We start from the raw sequence: 12,920 nt of genomic DNA on the forward strand, positions 1-12,920 counted from the left end.
GTTTACACAATGTACAACAAGGCACTGTGGAAGGAACCTGCACGAGTATCTTTGGATGGATCTGCCGCCCGCGGAGCTCCACTGAAATGTTGGAGGAATGTTGCACTGCAGCAGTCCAGCTGAGCAAGGCATTCAGACTTCAACCTGCTCCACTGATTCATAATCCAACAGTAATTTATATTCATTTGGATTCACTTTCCAAGACTGGAGGCATCTGTTGCTTTAAGGGTAATTCTGCGTTGTTGCCAGCAGGGGGAGATAAAGAGATCTCAGTACTTTAGGTAGGTTTTTTTTTTTGTAGGTTTCAGATCCCAGTTTGCTTGTCAAGAAGTGAGATTTCCAGCAAATGAGCCGACTTGATTAACTAAAACAAACGAGAGACATTCAGACAAATCGGGACAAAGAAAGTGTCTGAAACTGTGCAGCCGCTCTGCCATCATTTCCATCATTTCCATCATTTCTAACCGATGACAAACGCAGTTCTTTAGCAAGCCTGGCTGGAATGAGTTGCACAGCTGGAATGAGTTGCACAGCTGGAATGAGTTGCACAGCTGGAATGAGTTGCACAGCTGGACGTGTGCGGCAGTGCAGGAATACATTGGCAGTTAAAGGGAGCGCTGGAGCACCTTTCAGACTGAGAGTGGCATCAATGAGACACCATCCTGCTGTAGCTCAAACAGGCACTTGGGATCTCTCCATCATCAGAAAATCCCTTAAAAACAATCAGAGGAAAGGCTGCATATTATTATTTACAGGGAGCAGATCATCCTGGAAAGGAAAAGGCTTCAGTTGTTCCTCTTCTTTTTCCCCCGCATCATTTCTGCCTCTTTTTCTTCTTCTTCTTCTTTAATGAAGGAAAATGCATTCAGACGCACCTTTCTTAAAACCTTCAGTTGCATCGACAAACGGAACCGCCCACCGACAACATTCACTGTTGCCACGGAGACGTGGGCATCGGGCAGAGAGTTTTCTAATAAAACAAGTTTTTTGTTTTTTTTTTAAGTAAAAAGACTTGATGGGAAACCGATGACAAGGCAAGATCGTGTTGAACATTCGGCTGATTTTCTTTGGTATGAGAAACAGAGAAAAGTTCAGGTGGTTTAACGTTTGGCAGCTCATCTTTTTATCCTTTTTAAGCAGAAACTTAGATCCATCTCTGATAAATCCAGGAGTCTCCGGGGTCAACATTCGTTTCCAAAGATTGGACAATCAAACCATTTAGCTGGTGGCAAATCGTTACCATGTGGAGCGATGAATTCAGCAGTTAATCTTAGAAATGTCGTGTTGTTCCCAGCTTGGTCTTCTGTGGGCTGATTGCTCTTCCAGGTCAAAGCCTGGATCTGGAAAATGGGAGCTTGTGCAGAGCGCCATTTTGTTCCTTCGTCTCTCCTCTGCTGATTGGTTATGGGCATCATCTCCTGACCTACGCACTGGAACCTTGACTAATAGCCCTCTGAGGTCGCCCCATGAGGTCAGGTAATGCTAGCTTTGCCACTCTGATGTGAGCCCTGGTTGAATTAGTTTATATCCTGTAAATGAACACATTTCTTTTGGACCTGGTGCAGCATTTGCACTTCTCTACATTCCTTCCCGTTTGCCACTGAAAGCTGCTTCATAGAGACTTCTTAAGCCAATAACAGATTCAGATGAACTGATGAGCAAACCACTTATTCCCACCTCCTTTCATAACTCTTGAAAGCTTTTTAGAGGCTTTTTCATCTTTTGTTTCGTAGAATTCCCAAATGGCTCGCTGGAATACTTTCAGGAGGTTTGTCCACAAAAGCACTTTGGGGTTTCGAAGGTCAAGTGGATCTGTCAGAAGTGGATGCGTGAAGTTTGGAATGAAAATTTACAGCGAGAGCATTTGCGGTTCATCTCCAGCAGGACGCCGGGCTGACGTAAAGCGATATAAACGTCTCTCTATCTCCGGACTGAAGGGGATTGGTGTCCACGCACAGCCAGCAGCGACACCCCCCCCTCCCTCGTCCTTCCAGTTGACCTTCCAGTTGGTTCACCAGGTGCCACACTGACTCCCGTGGCTGCTGATGGAATGACAGTTGCTGTAGCGCTTCTTGACAATCATGCTAATGTAGGCCTTCATTAGCTTAGCGATGTCCATGACCTGCCGGGGAGAAAAAAAGGATCGATTATGAAGGTTTTTGGCTGACATCAGATTTTTACCTTTATCATTTTAATGGCCAAAACGATGTTGTGCAATACAAAGGTAAAACTTGGAAAAGCCTTCATGTTTCTTTTGGTAATTGAACTGCAGGTCAAAATGCCGTTTTGCAGTCAATGTTTTGACGATATTAATGCTAATATTAATATCACGACCCCCCTTTTATTCAACCATGAGCGGAAAAGCCGAACAGATGTTTGGTTTGCGTGTTTGTCGTGCTGTGCCAACCATTTGGGTTTCGAAGACCAGCTCTCGGCCCTCGACGGCGATCTTGTAGGTGTTGGGAAGCGGCGCTCCGAAGGAAAGGATCTGCTCGTACGGGAAAACCTCCAGAGGCCACGGCTCCCCGCGCTTGTACACCGATATGGCCTCCCTGCTGACGCCCAGCCACAGTTCAGAGGGGAACGCTCCATCCCGACACTGAAACAACAGGAAGAGATCGGTTCATCAGACCCACTTCAGGTTTTATTTTTTAAACCCCAGCCAACTAGCCGGACTACCTTCATCAGCACCAAAACGAGGCTGGAACTCTGCTCACAGGACGCAGCAGGGGGTAAGAAGATGTTCAGAAATGATGTTGCTGATATGGGATGTTATACAGCTTCATGTCAAAAGATGCGAACTATCCCTTTAACCAGTAGCTCCTAAAATGCTTCCTGGTATTTGACATGCTAATGCTAAAGCTAATGCTAATGCTAATGGGCCTCACCTCTACATTGAACAGCGTGGAGCCGTATCCCCGCCACTCCTTCGCCAGCGCCATGTATTTCACCATGGCCTGTTCCTGGTTCATGCCCTGCAGCTTCTTCCACTTGTCCATCACGCTGGTTTTCACGGCCACCGCTTCCTCCCTCATCCACGCCTCCAGACTGTTCTCCTCCTCCAGCTTCTGCCGACTCAGCGAGCCGCTCCTGAAGCTCCGCCTCAGCGTTCCCTCCAGGAAGCTGGAGCGCTTCCTCTCCGCCGTCCCGGAGCGGTCGGCCACCGAGCCGGCGCCCGGAGTGAAGGTCTTGGCAGAGTTCTCCACCCGGGTCCGCAGCCGTGCCATGGGGAAGACTTGGGACACTTCGGGGAGGTTGGCCTGGGAGCTGTGGTCGCCCAGCAGGTACTGAAGCCTCAGGGCGGCTAAGAACTGAAGGGTCTCCTCAGGGGCCGGATACTGACTACGAATCACCGCTTCGTGCGCCTTAATGGGGCAGGAAAAACAAATGTGAACTTCTCTGGAACATTCTTTCATTTTTAATACAAACTGTTTTATTCTCAGCCCACAACCACATTCTGACATATAAATAAGAGAGCACCAACGTTGTACCTGTTCAAACATGAAGGCGAACTCCACGCTGTCTTTGGGAACATTGTCCGTGTCCAGGAAGCAGTAGAGTTTGAAGTAGAACTTCCAGCCCGTGTTGCTTTCGTCCGGACTCGCTGAATGTCTGGAGAGCGCAGACTGAGTGTTGGTGACGGTGGCGGGAAGCAGAAACGTTTGCTAAAACAAGACGCGCCCACACTTACTTTTCAAATTTGGCGAGCACGTCGGCCACCACGGTGCGGCTCTCGATGGCTTTTTCTGCGGCGTCGTTGTGTTCGAACAGAGCGAACATGTTCCTGCTGTCCTCCATGGCCAGACCCCGGATCAGCTTCTCCACCACCTGAAACAAAACAGATGCATCGGTTAAACTCTCAAGAACAAGAAATGTGTTTATATTAAAGCTGGGCGAGTTATTAACTGGTTATTATCGCGTTAACTAGTTAATTATTTAACGCCGATAAATATTTTATCGCGCATTAACGCAGGTTTTATTTATCTATTTTTTAAAAAACAAATACACAAAATTTAACAACATTTTTTTGCTTTTGTGCCTTTAATGGAAAGTTCAGAGAGACAGGAAGAGAGACAGGAAGCAGGGGGCAGAGAGAGGGGGAACAACATGCGGAATAGGGACGTCCGATGCGGGACTCGAACCGGGGCCAGCTGCAGTGAGGACTATAGCCTCTGTACATGGGACGCCTGCTCAACCAACTTATTATTTTATTATTTATTTTATAAAAGTCTGTTGCTCACAGGCTTTTATTTTGTAAAAGTCTGCTGCTGTCTGCTGTGGAACCGGAAAAGAAAGTAATCGGCGGATCCACCAAACATGGAGAAGGGTACGGAACTTTTACTCGGCCATTTTCATGTTAAAGTTCTTCCAGACGGCGGAGTCGACAGAACCAAAGTCATCTGTAAACACTGCCAAGTTGAATTGTCTTCTCAGCGTAGTAGTTCCAGTCTAAAATATCACTTAAAGGCAAAACACACAACTGATAGCAGCAAGTCATTCAAGGAAACAGACAGTGGAGCGAGGCTTCTACATAAAAACTACAGAAAGATGCTGATGTTAAAAGTGTGTTTGCACAACAAATGTTATGGCACTTTCATTCATATGGCAGCACATTTAAAATAAAACTAAATGCTAAAAGCTATACGTTACTTTTGGATTCATTTTTGGATTCTGCGTACAAATGCGATTAATCGTGATTAATCAGGGAAATCATGTGATTAATTAGATTAAACATTTTAATCGTTGCCCAGCCCTAATTTATATCAGTTTCCAAAGCCCAAGCAATGCCTGGAAATGTGTATGAATAACACGTTGTTTTAGGTGGTTCAGAATAAACTTACGTGTGAATGTACCATCCATTTGCTTTTGTAGGCATGTTTCAGGAGAGCTAGCTGTGCCGGGGACTGTATTTGTGTCTATTGTTTTTGTCTGCCTTGTAAAAATGCATTTTGTAAAAAACCCTGAACCGAAGCGTGATATTCTCGTCACTGCCCTTCAGATCCAACCCGAGCCCCAGCAAACCCACCTCTCCTGCAGTGGTGTGCGAGTTGATGGTGATCTTGCAGGATCCTCCTCCGTGGCAGTGAACTGTGGTGCTCATCTCCTGCCGGGCCACGATGGAGCGGATTTCCTCCTGCGACGGAACATTCTCCCTGGCTCGAGTCTTCTTTAAAGAATCAAGGGCGAAAGCAGCGAAACGATCCATCTCTGAACCGGGGAAGAGTTCACGGGTCCTACAGAGGGAAAAACAAACAACGTTCCATCACATAAATCTGAGCTCTGACCTGTTTAAAATAAGGAGCATCTACAGCAGCATCCGTTCACATGCCGATCTGTCCGTGATCACCTCTTCAGGTGGAATTTGAGGTATCTGAGGATGCTTCTGGTAGGAACGAAGGTGCAGGACATGCAGGCCAAGATCTTCCAGCCGCAGAGGTTCCCCGGACCGCCGGGCTGCGGCGGCCGCGTGGTCTGCTTGATCAGCTGGCAGTAGAGCTCGTCGCGGAGCTGTTTGAGCTCCTGGCCCGTCTGCAGGATGCCCTGGATGATGGGGACGGGGTCAGCCACTCCGTCCAGGTGCTGCAGGGAGCTGAACACTCTGAGGGCTTCATCCTGCAGCGTCGTGTAGCTCCTGCTCCTCAGAACTGGGGGAAGGAGAAGGTCAGAGATACGTCTTTATTTGGGCTGGGCCAGTTAACTCGTTATTATCACGTTAACTCGTTCTTATCACGTTAACTCGTTACTATCGCGTTAACTCGTTATTATCGCGTTAACTCGTTTTTATCACGATAACTCGTTATTATCACGTTAACTCGTTATTATCGCGTTAACTCGTTATTATCACGTTAACTCGTTATTATCGCTTTAACTTGTTAATTATTTAACGCCGATAAATATTTTATTAACACATTTAACACACGCATTAACACAGGTTTTATTAGTTATTTTATCATTGTAAAAGTCTGTTGAATGCATCACATTCACACAGTTACAGAAAACACCACGAAGCATGGAGTAATAAAATAAAGATAAACTAGCAGCTAACATCACCGTTACAGGTGCTCCTCGGTCTCTGTGTGAAGCTCACGGAGCTAACCGGCGCTACTTCCTGTTTTACTTGTTTCAACATAAAACCACGTATTTAAAAAAAACCAAAAAAAAAACCAAACTCCTGCATTTACAGCCAAGTTGAATTGTCTTCTCAGCGTAGTAGTTCCAGTCTAAAATATCACTTAAAGGCAAAACACACAACTGATAGCAGCAAGTCATTCAAGGAAACAGACAGTGGAGCGAGGCTTCTACATAAAAACTACAGAAAGATGCTGATGTTAAAAGTGTGTTTGCACAACAAATGTTATGGCACTTTCATTCATATGGCAGCACATTTAAAATAAAGCTAAATGCTAAAAGCTATACACTACTTTTGGATTCATATTGGGATTTTGCGTACAAATGCAATTAAAAGTGATTAATCAGGGAAATCATGTGATTAATTAGATTAAACATTTTAATCGTTGCCCAGCCCTAATATTTATGTGTTGAAGACTCTCGTTTAGAGTAGATGGGCCGAAAAGCTGCAGTGAGGATTTTAGATCCCTCCACCTTCATGTAAAGGGACTCACCGGTGAGGTGGATGTCTCCGTAGGGCAGCGGCAGCAGCGGTGAGTGCAGCGGGTGGTGGCTGAAGCGGAGGATGGGGTTCCTCTTGTAGATCTGCTCCACCACCTCCAGGTTCAGACAGTTCTCCTGCACACAGCAGAAGAACATGGCTTCAGCACGGAGTTAGATGTTAACACTTATACGTGAAGAGGAAGCTTTTTCCAGCAGTTTCCTACCCTGATGTCCTGGATGAGCTGCTGGGTCGGTGTGTCGATGGGCGCTTTGGTGTCTATGACGTTCTGGATGGCGCTGGCCCAGCGCGTGGCTTCATTCAGCAGTTTGCAGCAAAGTCGGTACGAGTGTTTACGGCCATACACGATCACTTTCCAATACCCTGTAAAAGAAAGTCGGTGCTGTGATGCTGAGAAAAGCCTGCGTTACTGTTTCTGGCAGCAGGCGGGAATATGTAAGGGAAGCTAGCAAAGTTAGCAAAGTTAGCATAAAGAGGCTCAGATCAGTTGCATTGAGACCATGATATATCGCTGCTTTATATAAGTCAGGCAATGTTTTGTGTTGGACGAGAACCAGAGGTGGGTAGCAACGAGTTACATTTACTTTAGTAAGTTTTTGAAATAATGATACTTCTAGGAGTAGTTTTAAATCTCTATACTTTTTACTTTTCCTTGAGTAGATGTGTGCAGCAGAAACTGTCCTCTTACTCCGCTACATTAGGCTACAATGAGCTGGTTACTTTTCTTCTTACCTCTTTGGTATTCTACGCCTCATTATTTTTATCCCCCCGCGTACGCCTCATTTTAATGTTTTATTCTGACAGAGAGAGAGACTTCCACCAAAGGCTCTACCACCTGACTGTGTTCCACCAATCAGACGCGGCCGTGCAGTCTGGTCACGTGACCGTACTCGATCTCAGCGGCGGGACGGGTTAGCTTTAGCATTAGCAGTCGTAGCAAACAAAGAAAGAAACAGATGAAAAATGTCAGAACCAACAGTGGGAAATGAAGACGCAGACGAGGCCTCATACTGAAAGCATGTTTACCTTACAAAGAGTGAGAAACAGCAGCTACATTATGTGTCTTCTGTGGCAACCAAAACAAACGCACATTTCAGCAGAAACTCAACATCTAACCTGAGGAAACATGTAGCGCTAAGTTTCCTAAACTCGTTTTTCCCCCATGGATAGGTGAATGTTTGTTTTTAGGTTACATATGGGTTACATATGTTTTACACATTTCCTAAGTCTCTTTTATTTTTTATTGAAGTTCTTAAATTTGCCTGGATTATTTTTAATTTAAGCTATTTTGTAATTAATTAATTAATTTTAATTTATTTGATCAATTGGATGAACTCTAATTTGCCTAAAGATGATTATTTAGTATTTTTGTCTGTCTGATTGAATGCTTGTGTTAACAAATAAATCAGACGTTACTCAACAGTTACTCAGTACTTGAGTAGTTTTTTCACCTTTTTTACTCTTACTCAAGTAATTATTTGGATGAATACTTTTTACTTTTATTTGAGTCCTATTGATGTAACAGTACTTTTACTTGAGTACAATTTTTGGCTGCACTGACGAGAACCTCTTTATTTAGAAAAGAATCTCCCAGAATGATGTTCATGTTGGGTTTCCCTCTCTTACCGGTCTCTTTGTAGACCTTTTCGTCGGGCTGCACCACTGAGCAGAGGCTGTTCAGCACCAGCGTCCCCAGCTTCAGGGCATTGCGCTCCGAGCTCTTGTAGTAATCCAGGGAATTGTGGGTAAGCAGAAACCAACGCTTCTTCAGCTTCAGGGACGCTTTGGAGCTGTTCTTCATCTCTTTGTGCAGCCAGCCTGGTGGAAAGAATTAAATTAGTTATTTTTTAATTAGTCTTTTTGAAGTGTTTTCTCTTGTGTTGATCTTGCTAATGATTGTAAATCCCATGAAATGGACATTTTGTTTGCACTTCTTGTAAGGTCTGTGTTGCCTTCCAGGTTCTCTGTACCCTGTTAAACTCTTAAAGTGTGATTGCACCTCTGATGATGAACTCCTGCCCGTCGACCCGGGTGTCTCCTTTGGAGCGCTGCAGCAGAGTGATCCAGTGGTGCATCTCCTCAGGCGTGTCGGCATTGCAGTGCAGCACACGGTTTGCAGTGATCATGACGAAGGAGTTCGGCCTGTGGCGGGTCACAGATGTTGATAAGCACACAGATGGGAGGTGGTTTTGCTTTTATCGTCCAAATAAAAACGTTACACTGGATAAAATGCCCCTCCAAAAATAAGGAAAAAAACAACAAATACAAGACGTTTTTGCTTGAAATAAGCAATAAATCTGCTAGTGAAAATCTGTATCTTAAGCCAAGAATGTAACTCTGTTTTGTGTTTAATAAAAAGAGATTTTAAAAAAAAAAAGTGATCTTAAAATTAGCTTAAAAACCTCTTCAAATGAAAAAAAAGCTTGTTTCATATGATATGTGACTCAAAACAAGATGTTTTCAAGATGCATTGTATTAAAACAAGTCCCTATATCTGGCTGAAATAGTACTTGTTAGGCAGTTGTGTATTATATCAAGTGTAATGAGATATTTTGACTAGAAATTAGACAAATATACTTGTTAAGACTTAGATTTTTTTCCAGTGTGGCGCTCGGTTCTTTCACTTTGGTTAAAACGTGACGTGGTGTTTGATGCCCGTCCTTACCTCTCAGGATTATCCGACGCACAAACCGAATCGATCATCCCCACATCCAGCGTTCCCTGAGGAGACGCACACACACAGAGAGAGATGGGGGAGGATTTAATAAGAGTGTTCAGGGTGTGAGTAATAACTTTGACCTTTGTCTGTTCCCTAAAAAACAATCATCAGACACACCAAAACGTGGACACATTCGATCACAGGTACATGGAAAAGAGATAATATTCACTCCACGTTTGTGTCCACTGAGCTACAACAACATTAAAATGAAAACATTTCTCAAACAAACTCCCATCTTTATCAAGCTAAAAGCAGCTCCTCTGCAGTAGACTCTAGTTTGGGGATTGATGATACGAAATATTTGTCATGCGAGCACAAACTTGCTGAGTCAAAGATTAGATGCATTAATATCATCTTACAGTCATTGAGACTAAATTCAGTGACAGCTGAATTTAAAGGGGGGCGTTTCTCCTCACATATAAAGCTCTTAATGACCGAGATCCATCATTTCTTAAAGATCTCATTATGAGATATTTTCCCAGCAGAGCACTTTGCTCTCAGACTGCAGGTTTACTTGAGGTTCCCAGAGTTTCTAAAGTAGTTTGGGAGGCAGAGCCTTCAGTTATCAGGCCCCTCTCTGTGGAGGGATGCATGCGGCATGGCAATGATTTCCCAGGGTGCTTTGTGTCCTCGCAGTACTCACCACAGCATTCTGGGGATTGGCCTGCTCGTCGTGCATCTCTCTGATCTCCTGTTCTGTGGAGCCGTGGACCTGACTCAGCACGCTGAACCACTGACTGTAACCATGGAGACACCATCAACATCAGTGTTTCATTTCATCACATCTGAGTCCTAAAGTGTTACAGCAACATCTAGTCCGGTTCTAACATCAGACACAGGATTTATCTTATTTATCTGGAGTTTTTGAAAGAAAGACACACAAGGATGCGTTTAGTTAAGCCTGGTTTACATTCGTTATCCAGAGTGTTTCACTTTGACATGTCAAAATCAGCTCACCAAGAGGAGACAATTTAGTTTGTTTAGTTATTATGGCTGAAATAATGTCTGTGAATCTCTGAGTTATCAGACCGACACACATTTGTGTTCCTGAACACATCACATTTATGCACAAACAGAACAGAAATGAAGGTTTTTTTGTGTTCGGACTGTCGCAGACATATGGAGCTGATGTTGGCCCCATGCATTGTGAACCTGCTGCCAACGCACACGTGCACACACGTGCACACACATGCACACACATGCACACATGTGCACACATGCACAGAAACAGAACAAGCTTGCACTGACTTTAATTCACTGTAGATGGGAGATTAACCCAAACGCCACCCTAAACATTAGCCTTCACCCCCAACTTTGACCCTATTGGTGACTCATTTCATAGGTAAAATAAAACAAAGCTTTTATTTCTACACATACGTATGAAAGGAGACAGGATTCATTGAACGAACAGATGGCCCAGAATGTGTGTTCCTGGCAATAATTCATATCTCACAACACTCAACTCGCACATAGAGCTGTTCATATAGTCCCTTCCATTATACTTATAGTTTCCTATATGGTTTTGTATTTATTATTCATATACAGTAACTCCTTATATGCTTAGTTTTTCTTATCTAACCTGGATTTGAACAAGGATGTAACAAAAACATCATCTTTTCCATGTTTAAGTTCCGGAAAATTGCTTTAATTTAAATTCAAACAGCTTCTCAGTTCTCCACGCAAAGGCAGCAGTTTGCTTGAAAGCCATTTTCCCAGTTAGCTACAGCCTCTGGGAGCAGACAGCATCCTGTGAGCAAGGACCAGTTTCCTGAGCTTCTCTTAATAACTGTAGGACCAGAGGCATCGAGAACAGGCTTGGACATAAGAACATGCCAATGATTAAGTTGGAATCCCAACTATGTGACGAGGTAGTCATCTTATGTCACTATACCATGAGTAATACTGGTACAGGTACACAAACGCAGCTTTTCTATTGATAAAATCAGCCATATGAAGGGGGTGGACTGTCCCTTTAAGAGGAAATCAATGTGTTGCCAGGGGTAACCGGCACATTGACCCAGAAGCCACAATACCTGCTGCCCATTACATTGTTTGTGACTTTGAATTTGAGCGTGTGTGTGTGTGTGTGTGTGTGTGTGTGTGTTGGGGTTCAGGCCAAACGTGGAAATGACAGAACAGTCGATAGTGAGAGCAGCATACGCTTTGTGCCGGTTTCCTGATGTTCTCTGATGCTACAGATCCGTCAGCCACATGCACAGCAGCTGTCTGAATGAACTAAAAACCCGTTTTCACCAGCGCGTAGGCAGCATGAGAAACACAAGTCACCTGGCATCCTCAGCCGACTCTGCGATCAGATGGTAGGTCCTCTCTGGCATCACTATGTCGATTCCATTCTCTTTGCCAGTGTTGTCAATGATTTCTCTGCAAAGTGCGAAAATAAAGGGAAAGAAACGTCAAAATTCTAGTTCCTCCCAACCAAATATATAATATATATAATAAATATATGAACATATGCTTTTCCAAAACCTAACCACAGCTTTAATCCTAAAGCACATGAACAATTCTACAAATATCGTTGCGTAAACTAATCTCTTGCGTTCTTACTTAGCATCGTGCATGTCCAGCACCCCCTTCATCTTCTCCTCGCCGTCGTTTTCGAAGTACATCAGCTTGCTCTGCCGCAGCACGAACCAGCGGCGCTTCCAGTTGCGGCGGGACAGCGTGGACGAGCCGCCTCCCTTCTTGTGCAGCCAGCCCTGCTTCAGGGCCTCCTGCTTGGCCCGGAACCACAGGAAGGTCTCGTCCTTCAGAACACACCAGCGCCGCTTCCACGTGTTCATCAGGCCGCCTGAAGATGAAAAATACGAGATTTTTACTCCAGTCTCCACATGTTCGTCTGCTACAGTTGATCGCTGAGGAGGAGGGCCGTGAATGCAGATGGTACAAAGTAGGGACGCGCCGATCCGCTTTTGTCACCTCCGATACCGATATCTGAGGTTTAGTATCGGCCGATACCGATCCGGAAAAACAGCGCGGAATCATGGTAACAACCGGTAAGTTTCAATGGGCCTCATGCAAGAACATTTTCGTATTTTTATTCTAAATTTCTCTCACTTTTTTCGCAAGAAGGTCTCGTACGAACACGCCACGTCAGATTCAACATGCGCTCTTACCTTCAGAAAAAGTGTGTAAACGACCTGCGTAAATGATGAATCACACCTGTGCGTATCTAAGTTCATGTGCACGAGGATAGTAGATTTGCATACTGCACGCCCAAAATGATACCATATAAGGCTGTGCTTCCTCTCTCCTGTGCCAGGAAGTGTTGAGTGTTGAGTCATGAGAATGGCATCAAGGCGCTAAAAGAACAACTTTACGGGCTCTGAGACAGAAGTTCTGCTTTCAGAGATCCAAAAAGGAAAATCTGTCATTTTTAGCAGTGTCAGCAGTGGAATTACGGGGCCTGCTAAAGCGAAGAAATGGGAAACAATTAGGAGTGTTGTTAATACCATGTCACCGAAATAAAAAAAAAAAATGGTTTGATATGAAAATGGCTTAAAAAGACGTCTCGCCATGGCCAGGCGCTCGATGACTGCAACTAAAGCCGTG

General features: G+C 44.4%; 1 protein-coding gene across 1 annotated transcript in view; it reads right to left on the minus strand.

The window, feature by feature from the left end:
- Positions 1–537: 537 nt before the first annotated feature.
- The window catches only part of myo10 (myosin X), a 193,702-nt gene continuing 181,319 nt past the window's right edge, over positions 538–12,920 (minus strand). The window contains exons 27-41 of the mRNA XM_075482688.1: positions 11,916–12,159; positions 11,637–11,732; positions 9,994–10,087; positions 9,297–9,352; positions 8,631–8,773; positions 8,258–8,449; positions 6,837–6,994; positions 6,624–6,747; positions 5,348–5,645; positions 5,027–5,234; positions 3,692–3,828; positions 3,492–3,612; positions 2,889–3,365; positions 2,408–2,599; positions 538–2,122 (exon numbers count right to left, since the gene is read on the minus strand). Of these exons, the coding sequence (XP_075338803.1) occupies positions 2,012–2,122; positions 2,408–2,599; positions 2,889–3,365; positions 3,492–3,612; positions 3,692–3,828; positions 5,027–5,234; positions 5,348–5,645; positions 6,624–6,747; positions 6,837–6,994; positions 8,258–8,449; positions 8,631–8,773; positions 9,297–9,352; positions 9,994–10,087; positions 11,637–11,732; positions 11,916–12,159 (2,651 nt within the window). The 3' untranslated portion in view covers positions 538–2,011. The remainder of the gene's footprint in view (positions 2,123–2,407; positions 2,600–2,888; positions 3,366–3,491; positions 3,613–3,691; positions 3,829–5,026; positions 5,235–5,347; positions 5,646–6,623; positions 6,748–6,836; positions 6,995–8,257; positions 8,450–8,630; positions 8,774–9,296; positions 9,353–9,993; positions 10,088–11,636; positions 11,733–11,915; positions 12,160–12,920) is intronic.

Source organism: Odontesthes bonariensis, chromosome 14 (genome assembly GCF_027942865.1).
Source record: "Odontesthes bonariensis isolate fOdoBon6 chromosome 14, fOdoBon6.hap1, whole genome shotgun sequence".
Taxonomy (NCBI): Eukaryota; Metazoa; Chordata; class Actinopteri; order Atheriniformes; family Atherinopsidae; genus Odontesthes; species Odontesthes bonariensis.